This window comes from Aquarana catesbeiana, linkage group LG05 (genome assembly GCF_042186555.1).
Source record: "Aquarana catesbeiana isolate 2022-GZ linkage group LG05, ASM4218655v1, whole genome shotgun sequence".
Taxonomy (NCBI): Eukaryota; Metazoa; Chordata; class Amphibia; order Anura; family Ranidae; genus Aquarana; species Aquarana catesbeiana.
The window spans coordinates 169,394,264-169,417,530 of NC_133328.1; the positions used below are offsets into that span (position 1 = coordinate 169,394,264).

At 41.8% G+C, this 23,267-nt stretch overlaps 1 protein-coding gene across 2 annotated transcripts in view; it reads left to right on the top strand.

Moving 5' to 3' along the window:
* NEK11 (NIMA related kinase 11) overlaps positions 1–23,267 on the top strand; it is a 505,456-nt gene that overhangs the window by 212,126 nt on the left and 270,063 nt on the right. For both annotated transcript variants that reach the window (XM_073630337.1, XM_073630339.1), the window contains exon 6: positions 12,311–12,437. In XM_073630337.1, the coding sequence (XP_073486438.1) occupies positions 12,311–12,437 (127 nt within the window). The remainder of the gene's footprint in view (positions 1–12,310; positions 12,438–23,267) is intronic.

The following is a 23,267-nucleotide window of genomic DNA, read 5'->3' on the forward strand; positions in this document are numbered from 1 at the left end:
TTCCTCCTTTCAGCAAGTCAATTTAGCAGATGGATAACTCAGTGAAGCAGCAAATGAAATAGAGCACAGAGAAAATGTGTATAAAATGTGCACCAAAGAGTTTTAGCTTCTGATAGGTAACACTTGTAATTTGAAATACAGCTAAATAAACTAAATGTGCAAATGGATGGGAGAAAGATTTGAACACAGGCCAAGCTAATTCCCGTGGAACAAAATAAAGGAGGTTACCTGGCACATTTCTAAGTAAAGGTGACAGTATTTTGCCTAAGTATATAAGCCTTGTCTTGTTTGCAAGACAAGACTCTGTGTTCATTTTCATGTCAATTCCCACGTCCCAGTGAAGCCTCTTGGATCTGGGTCCCATGCTGTACATGGGGGTTTCAGCTCTTATCTATTCAATCTTAACCCTAAGGCTACATTCACACTTCAGCGTTTTGAATCGTGGGCAGATTTGCCGTGAATCTGCCCGTGATTTGAAAGCGCTGATTTGTGAATGACAAATTGCTGGACTCGCATTTGAGATGCCATTTGTTTAAATTACACCTCAAATTTGCGGTGCGGGTCTGCCACGATTGTCACGTGATAAATCGCACTGCAATTGCAGCGACCCGCATCGTGGGAAGCATGTCGCCCAAAAGTAGCTCCTGAACTTTTTTTGGGTGACATGATTTCCGGGATGCAGGTTGCTGCGATAGTAGCACGATTTATGGCATCCCAAATACAATTCCTGCGATTTGTCATTCACACATCTGTACTTTCAAATGGTGGGCAGATTTGCTGCAAATCTGCCCGCAATTCAAAACACTGAAGTGTGAATGCAGCATAAGGTCTGCTCCCCTTTCTTTAACCATCAACTACCAAAGCCATTTAACCACTTGCCATCCGGGCCAATTCTGGCACTCCACATCTACATCTAAAAATCATCTTTTTTGCTAGAAAATTACTCAGAACCTCCAAACAATATATATGTTTTTTAGCAGAGACCCTAGGAATTAAAACAGCGGTCGTTGCAACTTTTTATGTCACATGGTATTTGCACAGCAATTTTTCAAACAGTTTCATGAATTAAAAACAAAACAAAACACTAAAGTAAGCCCAATTGTTTTGTATACAGGTACTCCTCACTTAACGACCAGGATCCGTTCCAGCGACCAGGTCGTTAAACGAATTGGTCGTTAAACGAGGAGCCCCAAGTAATCAATATTTTAAGCATTCCTAATTACTGTACTGTACTTTATTCTGAAAAAAAAAGGTCTAATCACAAAACTCCAATGCAATAATATTGTTTTAATTTGCAGAAGTACAGAACACAAAAATATAAACAACAAAAATACTGTACTGTACAGTGCCCAAGAAGTAAACGTATACAGTAGACATTTGGAGTAAAATTTTATTCATCAAATCCTTCAAAGGGTGATAGTGATTCAGGGTCATCAGTGTCATCATTGAAATTTAAATTGAAATTACCAGCAGGGTCATCAGTGTCATCATTGGAGTTACCAGCAGGGTTGACAGTGTCATCATTGGAGTTACCAGCAGGGTCAACAGTGTCATCATTGGAGTAACCAGCAGGGTCATCAGGAGTTGTAAATGAGGGAGAAGACAACAGGGAAATGATAGATGTAGGTCATCAAGATGCTGGGGGTGGCCTGGGGCATTATCACGCAGGAGGATCATTTTAAAGGGAACACCTTTTTGCTGACAATAACGCTTGACCGAGGGCATGAAACAGTTGATGAACCAGTCGTCAAATAAAGCTTGTGTCAGCCATGCTTTGTTATTTGCATGATAATAAACAGGCAGATGCGTGCTTATTAACCTCCTTCAATGCACGTGGGTTCTGTAAATGATAGATGAGGAGAGACTTTAACTTGAACCCAGCTACATTTCCTCCCAACAACGTGACCCTGTCTTTAAAACCTGCCATTGTTTTATCTTCTTTGTGTATGTAGGACCTTTCCGGCATTTTTATCTAAACAAGTCCAGTTTCATCCACGTTAAATATCTGCTCTGGACAGTAGCCACCTTTTTCGATGATTTTATCAAATTCAGCCACAAATTTTTCAGCTGCTTCCACATCTGCACTTGCAGCCTCCTCACTGATACTCCGATTATGGAGGTTGAATCTTCCACGAAACCTTTGAACCCATCCATGGCTTGCTGTAAATGTTTCAGTCGATTCTTCTCATTTGTGCACTTTCAAATTCTCAAAAATACTGCATGCTGTGGTTTAAATCAATAAAAGAATCATTGGCATTCTTTTTTCTATTTAGTCGTCAATCCATACTGCCAGCAATTTCTCCATTTCATGAATGAAGCCTTTCCGCTGCCTAGTTATGGCTTGATATTCTGTCGATACTTTTACTGCCTCTTTCACTCTATCCTTATCCTTTAGGATTGTTGAAATGGTAGAATGTGCAAGTTTCAATTGACTTGCTATTTCTTTAACTTTCTTGCCAGCCTTATAGTCCTTAATAAGCTTAATTTTCGTTTTAAACATTTTTATTATGTTTTCATAAGTTTAAACAACAGATGTACAGTAATATCATATGTGGAAATACAATATTTGACGGAATAGAAAATAATAGAAATGAAGTTTCATTAGTAATAAACATTAAAATAAGCTATAAGGTAAAACTTAGTAGATGATACAAAGTTACTTGTAACATATATGACTGAAATTAGAATACTTATTTCAGGAATGAGTATGGAGAATAGAAATAAATCAATAGAATATTGTACTTATGGTTTTGAGTGAAAAGCCAGGTGGTTAAAATATATATGAGATGGTACATTAGGTGTGTTACAGGGCAATTGAGAGAAATAGGTATGTTTTCCAGGGCCAAGTTCCTGCAAATTGGTTTGGCATTATCTGGAAATATGAGTAATATTTCAGATTATCCCGCAAGACTCCTATTAGAGTAAAAATAACTAGTGTAAAGAGAAGGGGAAGCTTAGATAATGTTATGATGAAGAGACATTGGGATGTGAAATGGGGTATGTCACCAGAGGGAGTCAGTAGACTTGGGAGGTAAAAAATGAATGAATGAATTAAATCACACAACAGATTATAGATCTTAAGCCCTTAAGGGAGTAGTAAAGAGGTGTCAAAGTCCGGTTGTAGGAAATGTTCAATCTATGGTGTCCACAGGGCTTCGAATTTAGATATATTATCAAGAAAGATAGCTTCTGTTTTAGCATGGATTAGGGATTGGGTAACTCTTTGTTTGACTAATGATATATCAAGTGAATCTGTTTTCCAAGCTTTTGCTATGACCTGTTTTGCTGCTGTTGTTACAAAGAGCATAAATTTAAATTGGCGGTTTGACAAGGCATGTGGTTTACTATTCAGGAGTGCAATAGGTGCATCAGGCAGTAATATAACTTTGAACATTGTGGAAAGAATATTAAATACTTCTGACCAAAAGGTTCTGAAAAAATTACATTCCCACCAGATATGTACCTGAGTACCTGGAGTAGAGCAGCCACGAAAGCAATGGGAAGGATATTGTGGAGAGAATTTAGAAATTCTGGCTGGGACTAAGTACCATCTTGTGAGTACCTTATAATTGGTTTCGAGAGGTCCTCTACATTCGGGGAGGCAAACTTTGTTGTTTGCCAGATTTGAGACCAATGATAGGTGTAAGTACGCATGTCCCTAGAGGTCTCCCCTTGTCCATGATCATGAACTGCAAAAGTAGTAGAAGAGTATATATGTATATCAGAAAGATCCTGCGAATATAGGTGAGCTTGTTGCAGTGTTTAATATGTATGTTGTAAAAATATATCAGAAGGACCCTGCAAATACAGGTGAACTTCCTGCAGTATTTGGTATACATATAAATGTATAGGGACCAGCATGGAGTAAGTGCTGGTATATGCTAGGGGACTGAAAGGGCAATAAATTTGTATTAATACATTAAAAAGTATGAAAAAATGTTGGGCCAGTGATGTGCAGAGTTCACAGTGAGTGAGAAAGGGCGGGGGTAAAAGGAAAAGGCAAACAAATGTGCTAAAATGCCAACTAGGCTAAAAAGCAACATATATTACCTGAGTGTAATGTGAAACCTTCCCCTCCTGGAAGTGAAGCCTCATGATGTGAGTGAAAAAGACTACCATGTCAGGCTCCAATTATACCCCCAGGGTGGGGAGGGGCCAAATGCTCTGCCCCTAATGTCATGTACGAACAAAGAGGCGTCTGAGTGCTGAAAGCACTCAGCGCCATTGGGGCCGCAAATGTGCTGTATCCCCCATTGCTCGGGGTGTTCCACACAGCCCAAACGTGATGGCTCCGGGATTGGCGCCATCCGATGGGCGTGGAAAACATGACGTTGATATGTGGGTGCCCCCCCGCCTGGAAACGCCGAAGGGACGGGAGGGGACAGCAGGAGGTCTAGGAAGACCTCCTTTGACACATATCGCAGCTCCCAAGCTGGACGACCAGGGGACCGCTGCTGGCGGGCAGCAGCAACAGGGAACAGGGCCATCCCAAAAACTTCCTGCCTATCTATACCCGGCCAATTGTGACTATGTACCGATATATAAAAGATTGATGGCTAGTAGTGGCAACAGACCAGGTTGTGGGCTAAATGGGTGTCTTCCACCCGAGTTACATATGAACATAATATAAGGTCTGGTGTCACCCCAACATCACCTCCATCCCTATTACAATACATATATACTGTACATGGGGTTCACCCTGGGACTTTAAATGAGGTGAATATGGTAAGCCAAGAACATATCATGATAGTAAAAAAGTAGATTTATTACAGTTTGTTGCACATGTAAGACACAACAGCAATAAATACAGGCCGATAAAATATGCATACAGTGGGTCAGTCCACATACATGGTAAACAGTAAATACCAATTACAAACATCAGAGAAATGTGCAAGCATCAGTAGTACCCGACGATGTTTCACGAGACCGTGCTCGCTCTTCAGGGGTAAATGCTTTGCTATATCTGTAATACAAGTAGCAAATCAAATGAATGTATGTAACAAAAAATAGGCAGGGAGGTGAGTCATCATCAGGGTCAAACTGTAGGACCCTATACTCACCAATGAGTTGGGCCCGGTCATCAATCGTTTATTCCACCAGCAGCGGCAGCAACAAACATCCAGCATGGGAGCTGAGGGGGCAGAGCAAAAGGTAACCCCATCGGGTGAACAACCGGAGCACTGACATGGCATTGATAGGTGTAAGTACGAATGTCCCTAGAGGTCTCCCCTTGTCCATGATCATAAACTGCAAAAGTAGTAAAAGTGTATATATGTATATCAGAAAGACCCTGGTATAATATGTGAGTCTATAATGAGTGCTGAAGTTGAAACCATAACAAAAAGGCGGTCAATACGGGAGAATTGCTTGTGGGGGTGGGAATAGTCAGTGTATTGTCGTTTTGTGAGATTATGTTCTCGACAAGTATCTCAAAGACAATATTGATGCAGTCGTTGATATGAAGGTTTAGGGATATTGGGATATTGAAGTTAAGGATAATTGAAACTGAAAAAAAAATAAAAATAAAAAAAAATAAAACTCAAGATAATTCTAATTTTAGAATAAAAATCTTGTAAAACTTATAATAATGCTAGTATATAACGCTAATATAGAAAATATACCATTAAATCCTCACTGAAAGGGGTGATAATTAGAAGTAGAATATGTATAATATGTATAATATGTAAAACCAAGTCAGTCAAAAAAAAAAAAAAAAGATATAAGATTGAATTCTTAAATATCACCCATATGGTATACATATATCAGTCTGCAATGTCATCTTCTTCAGGCGGTGGTGAAGCAAAGCGACCCCTTTTATGAGTACTATGTGGGGCTTCAGTTATTTGAGGTGCTTGGGAGTCTTGAATATATTGGGTCTGTGAGAGGGATGTTGAATTCATTCGTCGTTTAGGACCATCCGTTGTTGTGGAAGATGTTGACAGGCGGAGATCTCTAAGTGTAGAAAGAAGATCATTTGCTGATTTACATATATATGAAGTTCCTTTATAAGTAAAGCGAAGGGAGAAAGGAAATCTCCAGCGATAATTTATTAAATGAAATTTAAGGACTTGCGAATGTGGTTTAATTTCTTTGCGTTTAAAGAGAGTTAGTTGAGATAAGTCTTGAAAGACTTGGTATTTATGGCCCTGAAAAATTAAAGAGTCTTTGTTTCTTGCAGCTGCCATCATTTGTTCTTTTGTGTGAAAATAATGCATTTTAATAATTATATATCTAGGGGGCCCATCTTCTTTATGTGCAGATAAAGCTCTGTGTATTCGATCTGTTTCTAATCTTTCTAATGGGATGGATGGAACAAGTTCTTGAAAAAGCGTAGTAACAGATGATTGTAGAGCCTCTATTTCTTCAGGAATACCACGGATTCGTAGGTTTGATCGTCTAGCCCTGTTCTCAAAATCTTCCAGTCGGGTTTGAAGTGTAGAGTAATCCTCTTTAAGGGATTCTAATTCCTCTGCATGAGCTGTGGTAGAGATGTCAATCTCATCTACTCTCTGCTCAAGTATAGATGTGCGTCTGCCTACCTCACGGATCTCCCACGTTAGTTTATCAGTAATAGCATCTGAGGTATTCTGTAATGCTTTATGTAATACCCGTTCAAATTGGGAAAGCAGGTCTGATTATTATGTAGAGTAATAGGAGACAAATTCAAGTCATATTCAGTCTCACCACTGTGTGCCGAAGAGGGAGACCTGTAATGCTGCTGTGTAACAGTCTGTGAGGAGAGATGTGATGGTGCCGCCGCCATTTTAGATACCATTCTAGTCAGCTTTTCTTGAGGCTTTGTTGTTTTCAGCTTCGCTTTTCTCCTGCTGTACATGTCACCAAAATGTGCCCACAAGTTTCAGGGATTAATGTGGTGATGTGGGGAGGTTATGGTCTGGTGTGACTCTGCTTAAACAGCTGTCGGGTCCCGGATACCTGTACAGTACAAGCACACATTACATTACAGTACTGTACATAAAGACATAAAACAGTACATTATAAAGACATAAGACATAAAACAGTACAGTTCTGTATACAGTAAAGACATAAGACAAAAAACAGTACAGTATAAAGAACGCTGGAAGGGGCATTTAAGAGAACCTAGAATATAGTACAGTACAGTACATACCTGTAAAACAGCAGGCCAGGAGTGAGAACGAGGCTGATGCAGAGTGATGACATGACTTCCTGTGCACGGGTTGGGGGAGCTGGAGAGCTGGTCTTAAGTCCAAGCGGTCCCGGGTCGGGAGAGCTAGTCATAAGCCCGAGCAGTCGTTCTGTTCCTGCACGGGTTGGGAGAGCTGTTCGTAAGTCCGAGCGGTCGTTAAAGGAGGAGTATCTGTAATGTGAAAGATGATGTTATGCCGAGTAAATAGATACCTGACATGTCAGGCTTTAACCACTTGCTTACTGGGCACTTAAACCCCCCTCCTATCCAGACCAATTTTCAGCTTTCAGCGCTGACGCACTTTGAATGACAGTTGCGCGGTCATACAACACTGTACCCAGTTGAAATTTTTATCATTTTTTTCCCACAAATAGAGCTTTCTTTTGGTGGTATTTGATCACATCTGCAGTTTTTATTTTTTGTTAAAAAAATGTAAAAAGACCGAATTTAAAAAAAAAAAAAAAATGTTCTTATATTTTGTTATAAAATTTTAAAAAAGGTAATTTTTCTCCTTCATTGATGTACACTGATGAGGCGGCACTGATGGGCACTTATTGGTGGCAGTGATGGGCACTGATGGGTGGCAGTGATGGGCACTGATTGGTGGCAATAATTGGCAATGATCTGGTACACTGATAGGCAACACTGCTAGGTGGCACTGATTGGCACCACTGGTGGGCAGTGATAGGTGGCACTTGTAGGCATTGATAGGTGGCACTCATGGGCATTGATAGGTGGCACTGGTGGGCACTGTGGGCACTGTCAGGTGGCAATGGCAGGTGGCACTGGCAGGGAGTACTGGTGGCACGTATGAGGCATTATTGCCTCCTCCTCTTCGGGACCGATGTCCCTTGCTGATGAGCCGGTGATCGGCTTTTTTTTCTCCTCGCACTGTCAGCGCGAGGAGAAAAAAAAAAGGATCACAGAGCTTTTGTTTTGATCATGTGATCAGCTGTCATTGGTTGACAGCTGATCACATGGTATGGGGCCGGGAGTGGCCCCTTACTTGGATCGGTGATCACCCGAGTCTCAGTGACTCGGTGATCACAGCGCGCTCCACTCGCGCCCTATAGGGCGCGCGCAGGACGCATGCACAGGTGAGGCCGTCATATCACGGCCTCCCGGGAATTCAGGTCTGCCCTGTAGCTGTCATTCGGCTATAGCGCAGATATCAACTGGTTAAAATTGCGCACACTCGTGGAATGGCGCCAAACTTCGGTACTTAAAAATCTCCATAGGCAACGCTTTAAAAATGTTAACAGGTTACCTGTTTAAAGTTACAGAGGAGGTCTTGGGATAGAATTGTTGCTTCGCTTTAACATTTGTGGCGATACCTCACATGTGTGGATTGAACACCGTTTAATTATGTGGGCGTGACGTACGTATGCGTTCACTTCTGCTTTTTTTTTTTTCGTTTTTTTTTATCACTTTAATTCCTATTACAAAGAATGTAATGGAGAGTCATAGAGACTGCTGGGGACCATCTGGTCCCCAGCATTCTCTATGGTGAATCCTTTTTTCACCATGGTGAATCCTTCTACGGCAGAATCCTTCTTTGGCTCACCGATCGCACGGGTGAGCCGCTATGATTGTTGTTATGGTGCAGGGAATCGCGGCTGAAAACATCAATACCTGTAGGTGCAGGCTTCACCCCAGTATAACCACTGAAATGGGAGGACATCCATGTATGCCCTCCCAACTGGAAGTGGTTAATAATAGAGGGTGAGGATTAACAGCAAAAGGGGACAGGGTTAAATCACAAATTTGGGGCCCTGTGTATAGTTGAAGCCAAGGATCCGAAAGGCTTCACAGGTACATTGAAATTGATCTAAAAACGAACGCAGGTACCACAAGGTTTAGCATTGCTGTTACCTTAGGCACATTAAATGTCAGGGTAAATTTACTTTAAAACAACTCTGTTACTTAAAAAAAAAAGTTAAGATAAAGAATTACTTGTATAAGAAGACAGTTAGTACTCAAATGTGCCTCTTTCCATGCTGTCGATTCTCATTGTGTTTAAGAGATACCACTGTAGAAGAGTCTTCTGCAGCCAACACACTTTCAGGTATCGGAAGTCTGGTCTCCTTGCTTCCTCCCACCTCCTAACATCACAACAGGGCACAGTAGTGATGTAGAGGTTGGTATTTGTATTCAAACCTGTAACAGCTATAGAACACAAAGTAGGCGTTTTGGACTTGAAGACTCACAACGCATTGCTACACCTTCAAATGTTTTGCTTGAAATCTATTTGGTCATTTACTGCCTACCTTCATTGTAGAAGCTTCATGGCATTCATCGGCATAAAGGATGTGTATATACACATTCCTATTTTTAAAGTCATCAACGTTTTCTTTTCAGCTTTGAGAATTTTCATAAAAGTCCTTGCACCAGTTCTAGGTCTTCTTTGTCTCATACTGTAGGTATTTCAGTCATCATATACCTACACGATTTGCTGCTACAAGACCAGATTTCCTTAACCTTTGACTCCTATGTGTCAATCATAGGCATCCAGGATACCCCTACGACCAAGGTTTCCCTGCCCAAAGAAATGTGTGATGAAGCTGCAGAGTCAAGATAAGCAAATTCAATCATGAGTTTGGCCTTCCCTATGGTGCTGAATGCAAGTTCTTTGGCCTATGGCAGTGATGGCGAACCTTGGCACCCCAGATGTTTTGGAACTACATTTCCCATGATGCTCAACTATACTGCAGAGTGTATGAGCATCATGGGAAATGTAGTTCCAAAACATCTGGAGTGCCAAGGTTCGCCATCACTGGCCTATGGTATCCACCTTTGATGTGGTTTCATTGCTCAATACTACTCAATTTTGCAATGGAACCTTATCACAGTGTGGGACGAATCCAGTCTGTCTCTAGACTGAATGACCCTGTGAAATGGCATCTCTATCCAGTGGTATTACAAATATTGATCCCCTGTTGCGTCTCCACTCCAATCATTCAATTTAAGTCTAGTATTGCCAGTGTTACAAAGAACCCTGTTTGAACCTATTCGTGACCGCTACTTGATAGCCTTTCTTTTGGCTATCACTTCAATCAGATAGGTTTCTGATAGGTTTCTTTTACATAGGCCAAGGATTTTTTGAGACCAAGGACCTCCTTTTTATCCAAAGTATTTCCTGACTTTCACCTTAATGAGGATATTGTGTTACCTTTCCCGTGTCCAATACCTTTTCTCCTCAAAGAGATCTCTCTGCATTGCCTGGATGTTTTAAGGTTTACCTCTCAACTACTGCTTCCAAAGATTCTTTGTTATTCCAGAAGATCGTAAAATGGGTCCTCGGGTTTCCAGATCCACTATTTTTTAGTGGATTTGACAAGTTGTTGTGCAGGCACATGAAGTGTGAGATAAAGTGCCACCATTTCACAAAAAATCCTACTCCACTTGGGAATGGACTGCTTCTTGAGCTTTTTGTCGTTAGATCTCTTTCTCAGATCTGTAAGGTTACCAGTTGGACTTCTGTACATATGTTCTCTAGGTTCTACATGGCTGATATATCTGCCTCTGCTGATGCTAGTTTTGGTCAAGTTCTGCAAGTGGCTCTTTAATGCCTCTAGTTTCCCTTTTGCTTTGCATGTCTGTTGTTGGGCTAGTTCACCTGTGTTTGCTTTGGTGTTCCTGCCCCTTTGTTTGGACTGTCCCTAGGTTGCTTAATTATCAGCAAGCTGTGTCCCTTGAAGGACATAGCTCCCTCTCTCATATGCTATCATTCTTTTTTTGTGCTGCTTGCTACAACTGAGCAGGTGTAAGGTGGGAGGGGTTATAGCCTCAATGGGGGTGGTCTTCAGTTTTCTTTGTGCCTAGTGTGCATTTCTTCTCTAACCCCTTCTTTCAGCCTCACATCCAATCATTGTCCAAATCTTGCCACCTTTACCTCTGTAACATTTCCATATATGCCCCTTAACCAATGGCACTACCAAACTATTAATTTACTCACTTGTTATCTCTCGCCTTGAATATTGCAACTCCCTTCTCATTGGCCTATCAATACACAGGCTATCCCTCCTTCAGTCTGTCTTTAATGCTACTGCTAGACTCGTCCACCATACCAAATGCTCAGTGTCCACAATTATTCTCTAGCAATGCCTCCACTGGCTTCCAATCCCTAATAAATAAAAATCAAAGTACTGTGAACAACAGATGCATACACCACTCTGCCCCCCAGCTAAATTGCCAACCTCCTCTCAAAATATCACCAAACAGTTCTTATTGCCCTAGCCAAGACCTCCTGCTCTCTAGCTCTTTTCTTACCTTTTCCAGTGCTCGTCCCTAGGACTACTCCAGAGCCTCTCCCATCTTGTTAAACTCCCTACCTCAACATGTATGACTGTCTCCTACTCTATTGGGTTGATTTACTAAAGACAAATAGACTGTTCACCTCAAGTGCAGTTGCTCCTGAGCTTAGTAAATATGAGGTAAAGCTTCACTTCACAAAGAATATTCAATAAAAAAACAGCATTTTTGCTTGCATATGATTGAATGATGGAAGTCAGACAGCAGAGCTCTCCCTCATTTACTAAGCTCTGGAGCAACTGCTCCTGCAGAGTGCAACTGCACTTGCAAAAGTGCACAGTCTAGTAGCCTTTAGTAAATCAACCCCTATCTGTGTTTAGGCAATCCCTGAAAACCCCTCACTTCAGAGAAGCCCTTCCCACCTCTACCTAACAACTAAAATGTAATCTTTCTTGTACAACCCATCCCCACACAGTTACTACCTTTTGTATTACTTTCCCCTCCCTTTTATATTGTATGCTCTCACGATCAGGGTGCTCCTTATTCTCTAGTCTTGTTCTGTAACTGTACTGCCTCTCTTTGTTTTATAAAGTGCTGCACAAACTGTTGGCTATAAAAAAAAACTTTTTTTTTTTGTATTGTTTTTAATTTCTATACACATTCTATTTACCCCCTTTCCTGAGACCTACAGATTTTAATGAAAATAATTAAAACAAAATATGCAGTGATGGTAAATCCTAATTATGACTCTTTGCTAAAGTGCAAAGATGTATTATGAACGTGTTTACACAGCTCAAATTGCCATTTAACCTGATACAATGATTTTTTTCATATTCATAGTACCCTAGCACATATGTTGTTTATTTTATTATTTGTTCCAAATGTTTCCAGGGGATTTTGGGGTTTCTCGTCTTCTGATGGGATCCAGTGACCTGGCAACAACTTTCACCGGGACTCCATACTATATGAGCCCTGAAGTCTTGAATCACCAGGGATACGATTCAAAGTCTGACATTTGGTGAGTAGGCGTTCATAATAGTGACTGGGAAGTGTAGAGTTATTCTCTAGTGCAAGGTTCTACACTCATTCCCAACATGATGACAATAATAGGGACAAAGAAGAAATTTGTGTTTGTCTGTAGCCAATTAACTTAAGCTTAATTTATGTGCATGCTATTTACTAGATTTCTTACTTGCTAATATTTCAAGCTTCCAGGGACCAGTTGCATGCATAGTCTTATGATAATGTGATAATGATAATGACAATGTCTTAGGTGCATTTGATACAACGCAGTTGAGTACTTTATTTATTATCACTAACAGATATTTTTTCAGGACAAGCTTTCAGGGATCTACCCCCATCTTCTTGGGGTACCGTTTGGACTGAGAAGAAGGGGTTTGTCCTGAAAAATGAACTGTTAATTCAAATAAAAAATTATTATGAACAATACTTAACCACTTCAATACCAGGCACTTAGACACCTTCCCGCCCAGGCCAGTTTTCAGCTTTCAGCGCTGTCGCAATTTGAATGACAATTGCACGGCATGCTACACTGTACTCAAACAATTTTTTTAATCATTTTATTCCCACAAATAGAGCTTTCTTTTGGTGGTATTTGATCACCTCTGCGGTTTTTATTTTTTGCGCAACAAATAAAAAAAGACCGAAAATTTTGAAAAAAAAAAGTTTTTCTCTGTTTCTGTTAAAATTTTTTGTAAATAAGTACGTTTTCTTCTTCAATGACAGGCTGATATGACTGCACTGACGGGCACTGATGGGCACAGATGAGGTGGCACCAATGAGGTGGCACTGATGGGCACTGATGATGGGCACTGATAGGCAGCACTGATAGGTGGCACTGATGGGCACTCGTAGCTGGCATTGATGGGCACTTATGGTGGGCACTGATGGGTACTTATGGGTGGCACTGATAGGTGGCACGGATGGGCACTGATAGGTGGGCACTGATGGGCACAGATGGGCCCTGACGGGTGGCACCGATGGACACTGATGAGTGGCACTGATGACACTGATTGATGGCACTGATGCCCCTAAGGGTGGCATTGCTGGGCATCACTGCTATATAATGGTGCCAATCTGTGCCCATTTGTGGGCACTGATTGGCACAGATTGGGCACTGACTGGGCACATTGGGCACATGTGGATGGCCATGGGATACATACCTGGCAATCCACATGTTCCCTGGTGGTCCTAGTGGTGATCCCTGGTGGTCCAGTGTGGTCATCTGAGGGGGGACTCCACTGATAAACAATCAGCGCAGACTTCCCCTGTCAGGAGAGCTGCCGATCGGCTTTCCTCTACACGCGTCTGTCAGACGCGAGTGAGGAAGAGCCGATCAACGGCTCTTCCTATTGACATCGTGATCAGCCGTGATTGGACACGGCTGATCACGTGGTAAAGGGCCTCCGCCGGAGGCTCTTTACCAAGATCGGTGGAGCGGTGTGTCATACTGACACACCGCTCCACCGATCGCCGCGTTGCGCGCCCCTGCGGGCCTGCGGCAGCATGTTATCGTGCTGGACGTCATATGACGCCCAGTCAGGATTACTGAACCACCGCCCGGCCGTCATCTGCTATGGGCCAGGCGGGAAGTGGTTAAATGAGATAATGATAATAAATATTTGACTGGGACATTCATTCTAAATTATAGAGGCGTATGTGGCTCTAGAATTATTGCACCCATTTCTGCATTTTATTGTAGACTTCTTTGCGTAATCATGTTATATACAGTATTTCTAGAGTTTGATTTTGAACCCCTTAGTTTATTTAGATCCTTCTGTGTTGGTTAAAGCTTATGATGTAGGGAAAACTCAGAAAATAATGTGAAACAATGGGCAAAATAACACGAATTACATATATGCTGTGATCCCTCATTAGCGGTTATTGTCCCCCCATAACATAGTTTTATCACCTATTGATCCTGCCAGCAGTTCCTTTCTGCTGGCTAAGCTGTCCGAGAAAAAGGAGATACATGGGTTGGGGTAAGCCATTTAACACTAATGTGCTTGAAGCTGTCAGCATCCATTAGCAGCAACCCACTTTATATATGCTGTTACTTCAGATACAGCAAGAAGCTCCTGCAACCTTTTTTTGTTTACAACGGTGCTTCAAACATGGTGGCCAGAACCAGCAGTCCCCTGCTGATGAGGCCCAATAGGCTAAAACAGTGCTGTCCACAAGTAAGTGTTCTGGTTCAGCAAAGGCCATGTGATTACATCTTGTAGGTGGGGCATTCACATATCCATTTGCAGATTCTGGGCGTGCTAGACGCGGCCAAAAAATGTCATCATTGTACACAGGGCATGTCTAGTACGTCCAGTCCTTCTGCCCTGCTGCCGGGATCCCCCCAGTCACAGTACATTGCAGTTCAACTCTAATGATTAACAGCCGCATTGCCAAGTACAGAGAGAATGTCCTGGCAGCAGGAGCTGTCAAAAGAAAAAGCAGTCTGGCAATGTTTATCAACAACATTGCTCAGGCGCGATTACAGAAGATACGATGAAACATTGTTTCATTTTGTATCTTTCTGTTTATTCATATACAGATCAAAGGGACAAACTTTGATCTGCAGATGAAGTCAGTTAAAGCAACCTGGGGCCACTATGATGTACACAAAAATATGAGTGTGAAATAAAAAATAAAATAAAAAATTATGTGTATATAAAAATGGTAAAGTTCCGAACGTTGAAACAAAATTTAAGTGCATGTGTAAATAACCTAACCACAATCTGTAGTACCACATAGAATGCAAACACTGAAAAAATAGAGTGATAAAAATTTAAATCATTCCAAAAAGGTGAATATATAAATTAAAAAAAAAATATTATAAAAATTAATTGAAAAACACTTATTGGTAAAATCCTTTGCTGATAAGTACACACAATAGTGCTAAAACATATTAGTAAAACATCTTTGCTCATATGTACACACAATAGTGCTTAAACCATAAGAAGTGAGTGATCAGTTCATAAAACAAGTGTCCCCAAAAAAGAAAATCCATAAAAAGTTCTCCTTAAAGTGCAGTAATGTGTCTCTTCATTCACATGACAATATTCCTGGTGTGGTAAGTGCTCCCAGCCTTTCAAAGGACCCCCACTTGTGCCCTCACTCACCGGAAAGATTCACCCCTGCAGGGGTATCAAGCCTGTAAACTGTGTCCAGCAGTAATGGTCCGTGGTGACAATCCTCCGTTCTCCTCTCCTTATCTGATATCCCGATCACCTCCAATCACTCCCCGATATCAACATCTGCAGGCTCCCCCGGGCTCCGTCCTGTGTGTCCTCGCCGCCTCCAGCGCTCCCTCCTCAGCCACACACAGGCCTTCACCTTTTTGGAATGATTTAAATTTTTATCACTCTATTTTTTCAGTGTTTGCATTCTATGTGGTACTACAGATTGTGGTTAGGTTATTTGCACATGCACTTAAATTTTGTTTACACGTTCGGAACTTTACCTTTTTTATATACACATAATTTTTTATTTTATTTTTTATTTCACACTCATATTTTTGTGTACATCATAGTGGACCCAGTCGAACAGCGCCAATCACGCCAATTTAGTACTCTATTTTTTAGAATTTCACCTAGGTGTTATTCTGTGCTGGGGGGGCTGCAGTTCCTTTATTTCCTAAGCGCGGAACTATTTGTTTCTTATGCCCCGTACACACGGTCAGATTTTTCGATGGACAATGTCCGATCGGAGCGTGTTGTTGGAAATTCCGACCGTGTGTGGGCGCCATCGGACATTTTCCATCGGATTTTCCGACACACAAAGTTGGACAGCAGGAGATAACATTTTCCGACAACAAAATCCGATCGCGTCAATTCCGACCGTGTGTGGCCTGTTCCGACGCACAAAGTGCCACGCATGCTCAGAAGAAATTCCGACACGGGACAGCTCGTTCTGGTAAACGTAGCATTCGGAATGGATACAGCACTTTCGTCACGCTGCAATGTTCAAAATGGTTTAATACAGCGCACTCACTTCTTCCTTATAATGTGACAAGAATTAAGTAGTTTTGCTGCTCATATTCACACACACTTCTCACAAACTTATTTCGTTACTATTTATCGGTATTCCCTCAATATATTTTGATTTCTCACATCTGACAACAAAATTTTTTTTTTTTTTTGGACTTTAATGTAGATTTTTTTTTTGTGTTTCTCTTTTTTATTTTTTTTTTTTTTGGTGATTTTGATTTGTATTCCCGAAAATGTTTGTGTGTGTTTTTGGTGACAAGTTCCCACAACACCACTAATATGTTGTTCTATTTAATCTGTAGGAGATTGTTTGGTGTTGTTGTCCCTTGTTAATTTCACATTGTACTTTAGAAATGTACCTGAATCGCCACCAATAAACTGTCCTTTTTGGATGAAAACACACACAGGAGAGAGAATTTACCCAAAAAAAATTTATTAAGGGGTCACAACTATAAACAAAGAGGGAGGCAACGCTGGAGAAACTGCAGAAGTGGGTGAAGCCTTGGACCCCTGGGGCAGACATCAACTATTTAAAAGCAAAATTGGTGGCCTGAGGAGTCCATATCATAAGGGAGGGCAGTCTGGTCCAGAAGTCCCAGAGATCCGGAAAGCAGCAGATGACATCTGTGTCCCCAGGCTGTGGTCATACGAGAGACTGCATCTTCTGTCAGACCAGACTGAACCCAGGGTCATCACTCTCAGGTCTTCCTTCCATGCTTCCTTACAGGCTTTGGCTGTGGTGGTGGAGTTGTGGCAGCAGGATGAGGAGGATCGTCCCTCTCAATGACATCCGTCTTGTGTGTCAGTTCCCCACTCTCCCCCTTACGAAGGACTTTATAAATCAGGTCCTCAGAGATCTTGCGTTGACCCTCCTGCATGCCCTGCAATTTTGTGGCAGCCATGCAGGCAAAGGCCTCTTCAGGACTGGGGAAGGCTCGGAGGGACGCCTAAGCCTCCTGGATCAGCCTGTACGCTGAATCCTGCACGGGACTCGGAGTGGCCTTCCTGGCTCGTTTATATGGCAGGCGGAGGGGAGGGACCTGAGACTCAGTCAGGCTGCGACTTGTCCCAGGCTTCTCTTGGCTGCCACTTAGCCCCGCCTCCTCCTGGATGCCACTAATCCCCGCCTCCTCCTGGCTGACACTAATAATCCTCGCCTCCTCCTGACTGCCACATTCCACAGCCTCCTCCTGGCTGAGGTCTTCCTGTGTATGAAAAAGGGACACAGTTTTAGTTTTTTATTCATCAATCACACACAATTTTCACCTCCTGACTGCTGCAAATTGAATGTTAACAAATATAACAGACTATCCTTCTGAGCCCAGCAGTTTTCATTCTTTTCCCAATTTTGGGTGCCCACTACTGTCTATTGATATGTAAAGCACTTTTTTTAATCAGCAATTAGTGATCAATAATAACATCTAATAAACATCATTTATTTATTGACCAGAAATCTGTAGAAGAATGCTATACCTGACTCCAGCTGGGCTCCTCCATTTCTTCCTGGCTGGAAGGCCCAGATTGGACATCGGAAGTCTCAGCTGGGGTGGAAGGAAGAGTGGAAGGAAGAGTAGAGAGGGATTCCCTGACTTCAGTGTGGTCTGACAGAAATCGCAGTCTCTCATAGTACCACAGCCTGGGGACATAAACATCATCTGCTGCAGCTCCGGACCTCTGGGAATCTGTGACCTTCTTGCGCTCCCTAAGATAAGTGCTCCTCAGGCCACCAATTTTAGCTTTCAAATAAAGGATGGTTGCTGGGGGGACCACCGGCTTCACCAACTCCAGCAGTTTCTCCAGCGCTGCCTGCCTCTTCTGTTTGTGATTATAGTGGGGGTGTCTCACTTGCCACAGACAGGGCAGCTACCTGTACTTGTCTATGAACAGGGGCAGGAAATTGTGGTCGTTGAACCCATCCATTTTCTCTGTAAGACACAACACAAGACAAAGCCTAATGTCAGGCCAAACTCCCCTAATCTTGTTACAATATAGGCTTCCATTTCGAAGCAGTATAGGCCCAAGTTTAGATCCTACCTTCGTTAGCACGATCGGCGTCTCCGATGCTCCTTCCTCCGCTCACAGATCGTACGTAAGACGCGCGCGATACGATTTATACACACTGCGCATGCGTATAACTCCGCCCGGCCCTGACGTTCTTTCTAGTCTATTCCCCGCCCCTTTTCGTTCGGCGCAGTGGGGGAAGAGCACATGGCGGATAGACAGCAGGATCGTGCTAATTGTAGCAACAAGGAGGAGGAGGAGGAAAGGCTGGAGCCTGAAACGTCCCGATCCAGAAGGAGATTAAAGGACTCAAATATGTCCTTTGGGGAGATGTTGGAAATGGTGGACATCCTGAAGAAGGCCGACTATGATGGAAAGTATGGGCCTTACCCCAACCCCAATGTCAGAAAGGCCAAGATCATGGCGAAAGTGGTCAGGAGTCTGCACCGGAAATTCGGGGTACGACGATCGAAAGATCAGCTCAGGAAGCGGTGGTCGGACCTGAAATTACGAGAACACGAGCAGTACAGAAAGATCCGGAGATTGCTGCAAAAAAGTAAGTAGTTGTGCTGTGTTCCTATTCTTTATGTTTATTACGTTCGTGCTGCTCCATGTGCTTTTAGGAACTGTTGTACAGTTTAAAATGGCAACTTTCATGTTCATGGGCACATTATTCGTTCGGATCACACATTGTTATTTCGGACGATAAAATACCATTGTTTAGGCCATATGCATTTGGCCACCATTTTGACGCCCTATACTTGTCTTCAAAGAATTGGGTTGTGTAGATGGCTTTGTTACTAGAATAAAATGCAAACTAGATTGTGTGTAAGGAGAGGACACTGAGCAGCTGTTTTCACATCTGGACACTGGAGCACTAGTGTGGGACACAAGAACACCATTTTTATTAGGGGGGCCACACAGGTGCCCCAGTGTATACTATAGGGGGGTCTCCATCTGTGAAGCTTTTACCAAACAGGTAAAGTATTGCAGCTTGACAAAGGGCACTAAAAAAGCTACATCTTGGAACTCGGCTAAAATAGACAATTGTACCCCACTTCCAAGCAATGTTTCATCTTTATAGTTCTGACATTAAATATCTGTGTGCTAATTATACCATTTTTGTTTTACATAGGGGAGAAAAGACTCGGAGGACACCCCTCATCCGAGGAGACCAGAGCCCCCCCCCCCTCTGGAAGAAGGGGAAATCCCCCCAACACAAGATGAGCAGGAGGATGAAGACGTGGTGGAAGTAGTTACCACAACAGGTGAGTGTCTGCGACCACAGGCTCAGATAAGAGATGGATTGCGGCATTTTTTTGAAACCTAATTTATTTTGGGTTTCCTCTCTTTTTAGGTGATCGTGAGGTTGTGGATCCAGATCCTTTCACATCCGAAAGTGCCCAGATCCTGATCGGGGAGATCATGGGGTGTAATTTACAATTGGAAAACATCAAGCAAAACATCAATGATGTTATTCCAAAATATAAAAACATCATTGATGTTTTGGGGCGAGTTTAAAGCCCCTCCAAATCACTTTCTTCTTTTGTGTGCTACAATGTGCTAAATCTTTTTGTGATTTTTCCCAAAGCCAAATTTGGAGGATGCACACAGTGTGCCAACATGTGCTATCTGCCATCACAGGAGATCAATGGACGCGTTTTGGGGGTGCAACCCCTTCCTCAATTATAAAGTAGCGGTGAGGAAGGGCTTTCTCCCCCAAAACACATCCCTTGATCCCCCCTGATGGCAGCTAGCACATGTTGACAAATGAAATTGTGAAATTTGTGTGCATCTTCCAAATTTGGCTTTTCCAGGGGTGATTTCCCCCCATCTGAACGCTATATCAAACACAGTTCCTAAATACTCATGTCTGATATAGCCTTCCAGTTCTACCAAATGTGAACTTTGTAAGATCAAGATTTGTGTCTTTCTTGTTGGTTTTACACAGGCCTGTTTTCTATAAAATGGACATTTTGATTTTGGATAATGACACCACAAAATTGGTATACAACAAACATGTTGGTTTGTCAGAAAAACCTTTGGTAAATGCACATGTGATTGTGCAGGTATTAAAAAGATTGTTCATCAAGAATGTGTGGATTATTGTCTCACGCTACAACACTTTTGGGGTGATGTAATTGTTGTTTTATGAGAAAATGGGGTTTATTTCCTAAGGGGAAATCCACTTTGCACTACAAGTGCAGTTTCAGTGCAGTTGCAAGTGCACTTGTAGTGAAAAGTGTCTTTGTATTTAGTAAATAACAGCCAACAGTGCTTTGTATAAGGTTACACAATCACAACATTTTCTGCACTCCACACATTTCTGTCAGGGTCAGCTCAAACAAACACAAGCAGTAAATGTCCACAAAGAAGAGCCTGGGGGGAGATGCCTGTCGAGAACTTGAGGTCCTGCAGGCTTCTCCCTGTGGCCAAATACCGCAAGGTAGCGACCAACCTCTGCTCCGGAGTGATGGCTTGCCTCATGCAGGTATCCTGCCTGCTAATATAAGGGGTCAGCAAAGCCAACAAACGGTGAAACACGGGGTCCGTCATCCTGAGAAAGTTCCTGAAATCATCAGGATTATTCTCACGGATCTCACGGAGCAAAGGCATATGAGAGAACTGGTGACGCTGAAGCAACCAATTCTTGGTCCATGAACTCCTTCCCACCCTGTTCATGGACTGGACTTGTGTCAAGGTCAGGACCCCAACACCAAGCCCCCGCTCAGCACGAACTGTACGAGGAGTACGCATATGAAACATGGCTAGAAAACGGTCGGCTGGTCAGAACGAAGTAACAGAACGCACTGAAGAACAGCAAGGCCTGTGAAGAGCGACCTGAAAAACAGCAACGAGCAGGCAAGATCACACAGAAAACTCTGATACGAACTGACTGCACGCACTGAAGAGCAGATACAAACCCACAAGCACAAACTGAACAGCAGAAAACGATCTGAAAGCCACGAGTCTGAAAAAGCGCGAATCGTCTCTCACCAAACTTTTACTAACACGAGATTAGCAAAAGGAGCCCAAAGGGTGCCGCGCTTGGTTCTGAACCGGCCTTTTCTAGTCTCGTCGTACGTGGTGTACGTGACCGCGTGGTTGTCGATCGGAAATTCCGACAACTTTGTGCGACCGTGTGTAAGCAAAACAAGTTTGAGCCAACATCCGTCGGAAAAAATCCTAGGATTTTGTTGTCGGAATGTCAGAACAAAGTCCGACCGTGTGTACGGGGCATTACAGTTAAAACAACCTGACAAGTAAAAAAAAAAGTTTTTTTTTTTTTTTTAAACTTAAATGCTTCTTTATTGAACCCCTTATTAACCCTTAGTTTACTCTAATCAGCCTTAATTAACTCCCTATTCTCCTTCTCCATTCAATTATAATTTTTCTGGTGAATTGTTTTTTTTTCTATTTTATTAGCTACTATTTAAACTTTTTTTTCTGTTTTTGTTTGCTTTGTTCATTAATATTTTTACACCTTTTACATATATTTACACATAGCACACTTAAAAAGTGCAAAATTAAAAAAAAACAACATTACTTCATTTGTAAATAACTTTGCAATGCTTTGTATGATACTTTTTGTACAATGATATTTTTAAATGCATATAAAAAAGTGCAGCGCTGGACAAAGGTGAATAAATTATAAACACAATAAATAAATACAGTGAACTTGAAGTAAAAGTGAAAAAAACACACTACATACAATGGAATAAGTTAGAATACTCAAACTAAAAAAATTAAAACAATTAAGTGAAAAACAATTCAAAAATAATAAAAAAATCCAAAGGAAATGGAAGCTTGCTTGCATATACAGATAGCCTGTTTAGAGAGTCCCTGTGTGGTATTCCGGATGAAAAGTGTTTCCCATCACCAGGTATAAGGAAATGGCTTACCAGAAAGCCTGCGACCGCCCTTACTGACAACGTGAGCTCGTACCGCGCATGCGCGATTTGATTTTAAACGGCGCTATAGCGTTTTTTTATTCTTTGGCTGTTTTTACTCTGTTTTTACTCTGTATTTGTGCCTACACATGGCATTTACTTGGAACATTTAAATAAATCTTTTTGGCAAGTTGCACTATGAGAATCCCCCCCTTTTTTTCTTATTCGGTTTACCTGCTGGAGTACCTGAGCTTTTGATTATTTGGGAAGCTAGCAGCCACCATTGAAGACATCCTTGGGAAAGAGGAAGGAGGGTAGATGACCATCAGTACATACCTCTTTGTGACCTCTTAGGAGATCTACTAAGCCTGTACTGACCCCCCTGAGTAAGGGCGGTCGCAGGCTTTCTGGTAAGCCTCCATTTCCTTATACCTGGTGATGGGAAACACTTTTCATCCGGAATACCACACAGGGACTCTCTAAACAGGCTATCTGTATATGCAAGCAAGCTTCCATTTCCTTTGGATTTTTTTATTATTTTTTAATTGTTTTTCACTTAATTGTTTAAATTTTTTTAGTTTGAGTATTCTAACTTATTCCATTGTATGTAGTGTGGTTTTTTCACTTTTACTTCAAGTTCACTGTATTTATTTATTGTGTTTATAATTTATTCACCTTTGTCCAACGCTGCACTTTTTTATATGCATTTACTGTTTCTTGCCCTTATGTCGGGGTTATAGTGTTTAGCGGCAGGACCTCCATCACGGTAGCTTTATTTCATAACATTTATTGAGTTTCACATCACATGCACCTAGCGCAAAATTTTTTTCTTTTCTTTTTTTACACTTAATGATATTTTTTGTGTTGTTTTAAACAGGACAAATTACAGAATATTTATTTTTAAACTAACACTGCTCAAAAAAAAGAAAAAGTGCCTTTTGTTTCGTTTTATTATCT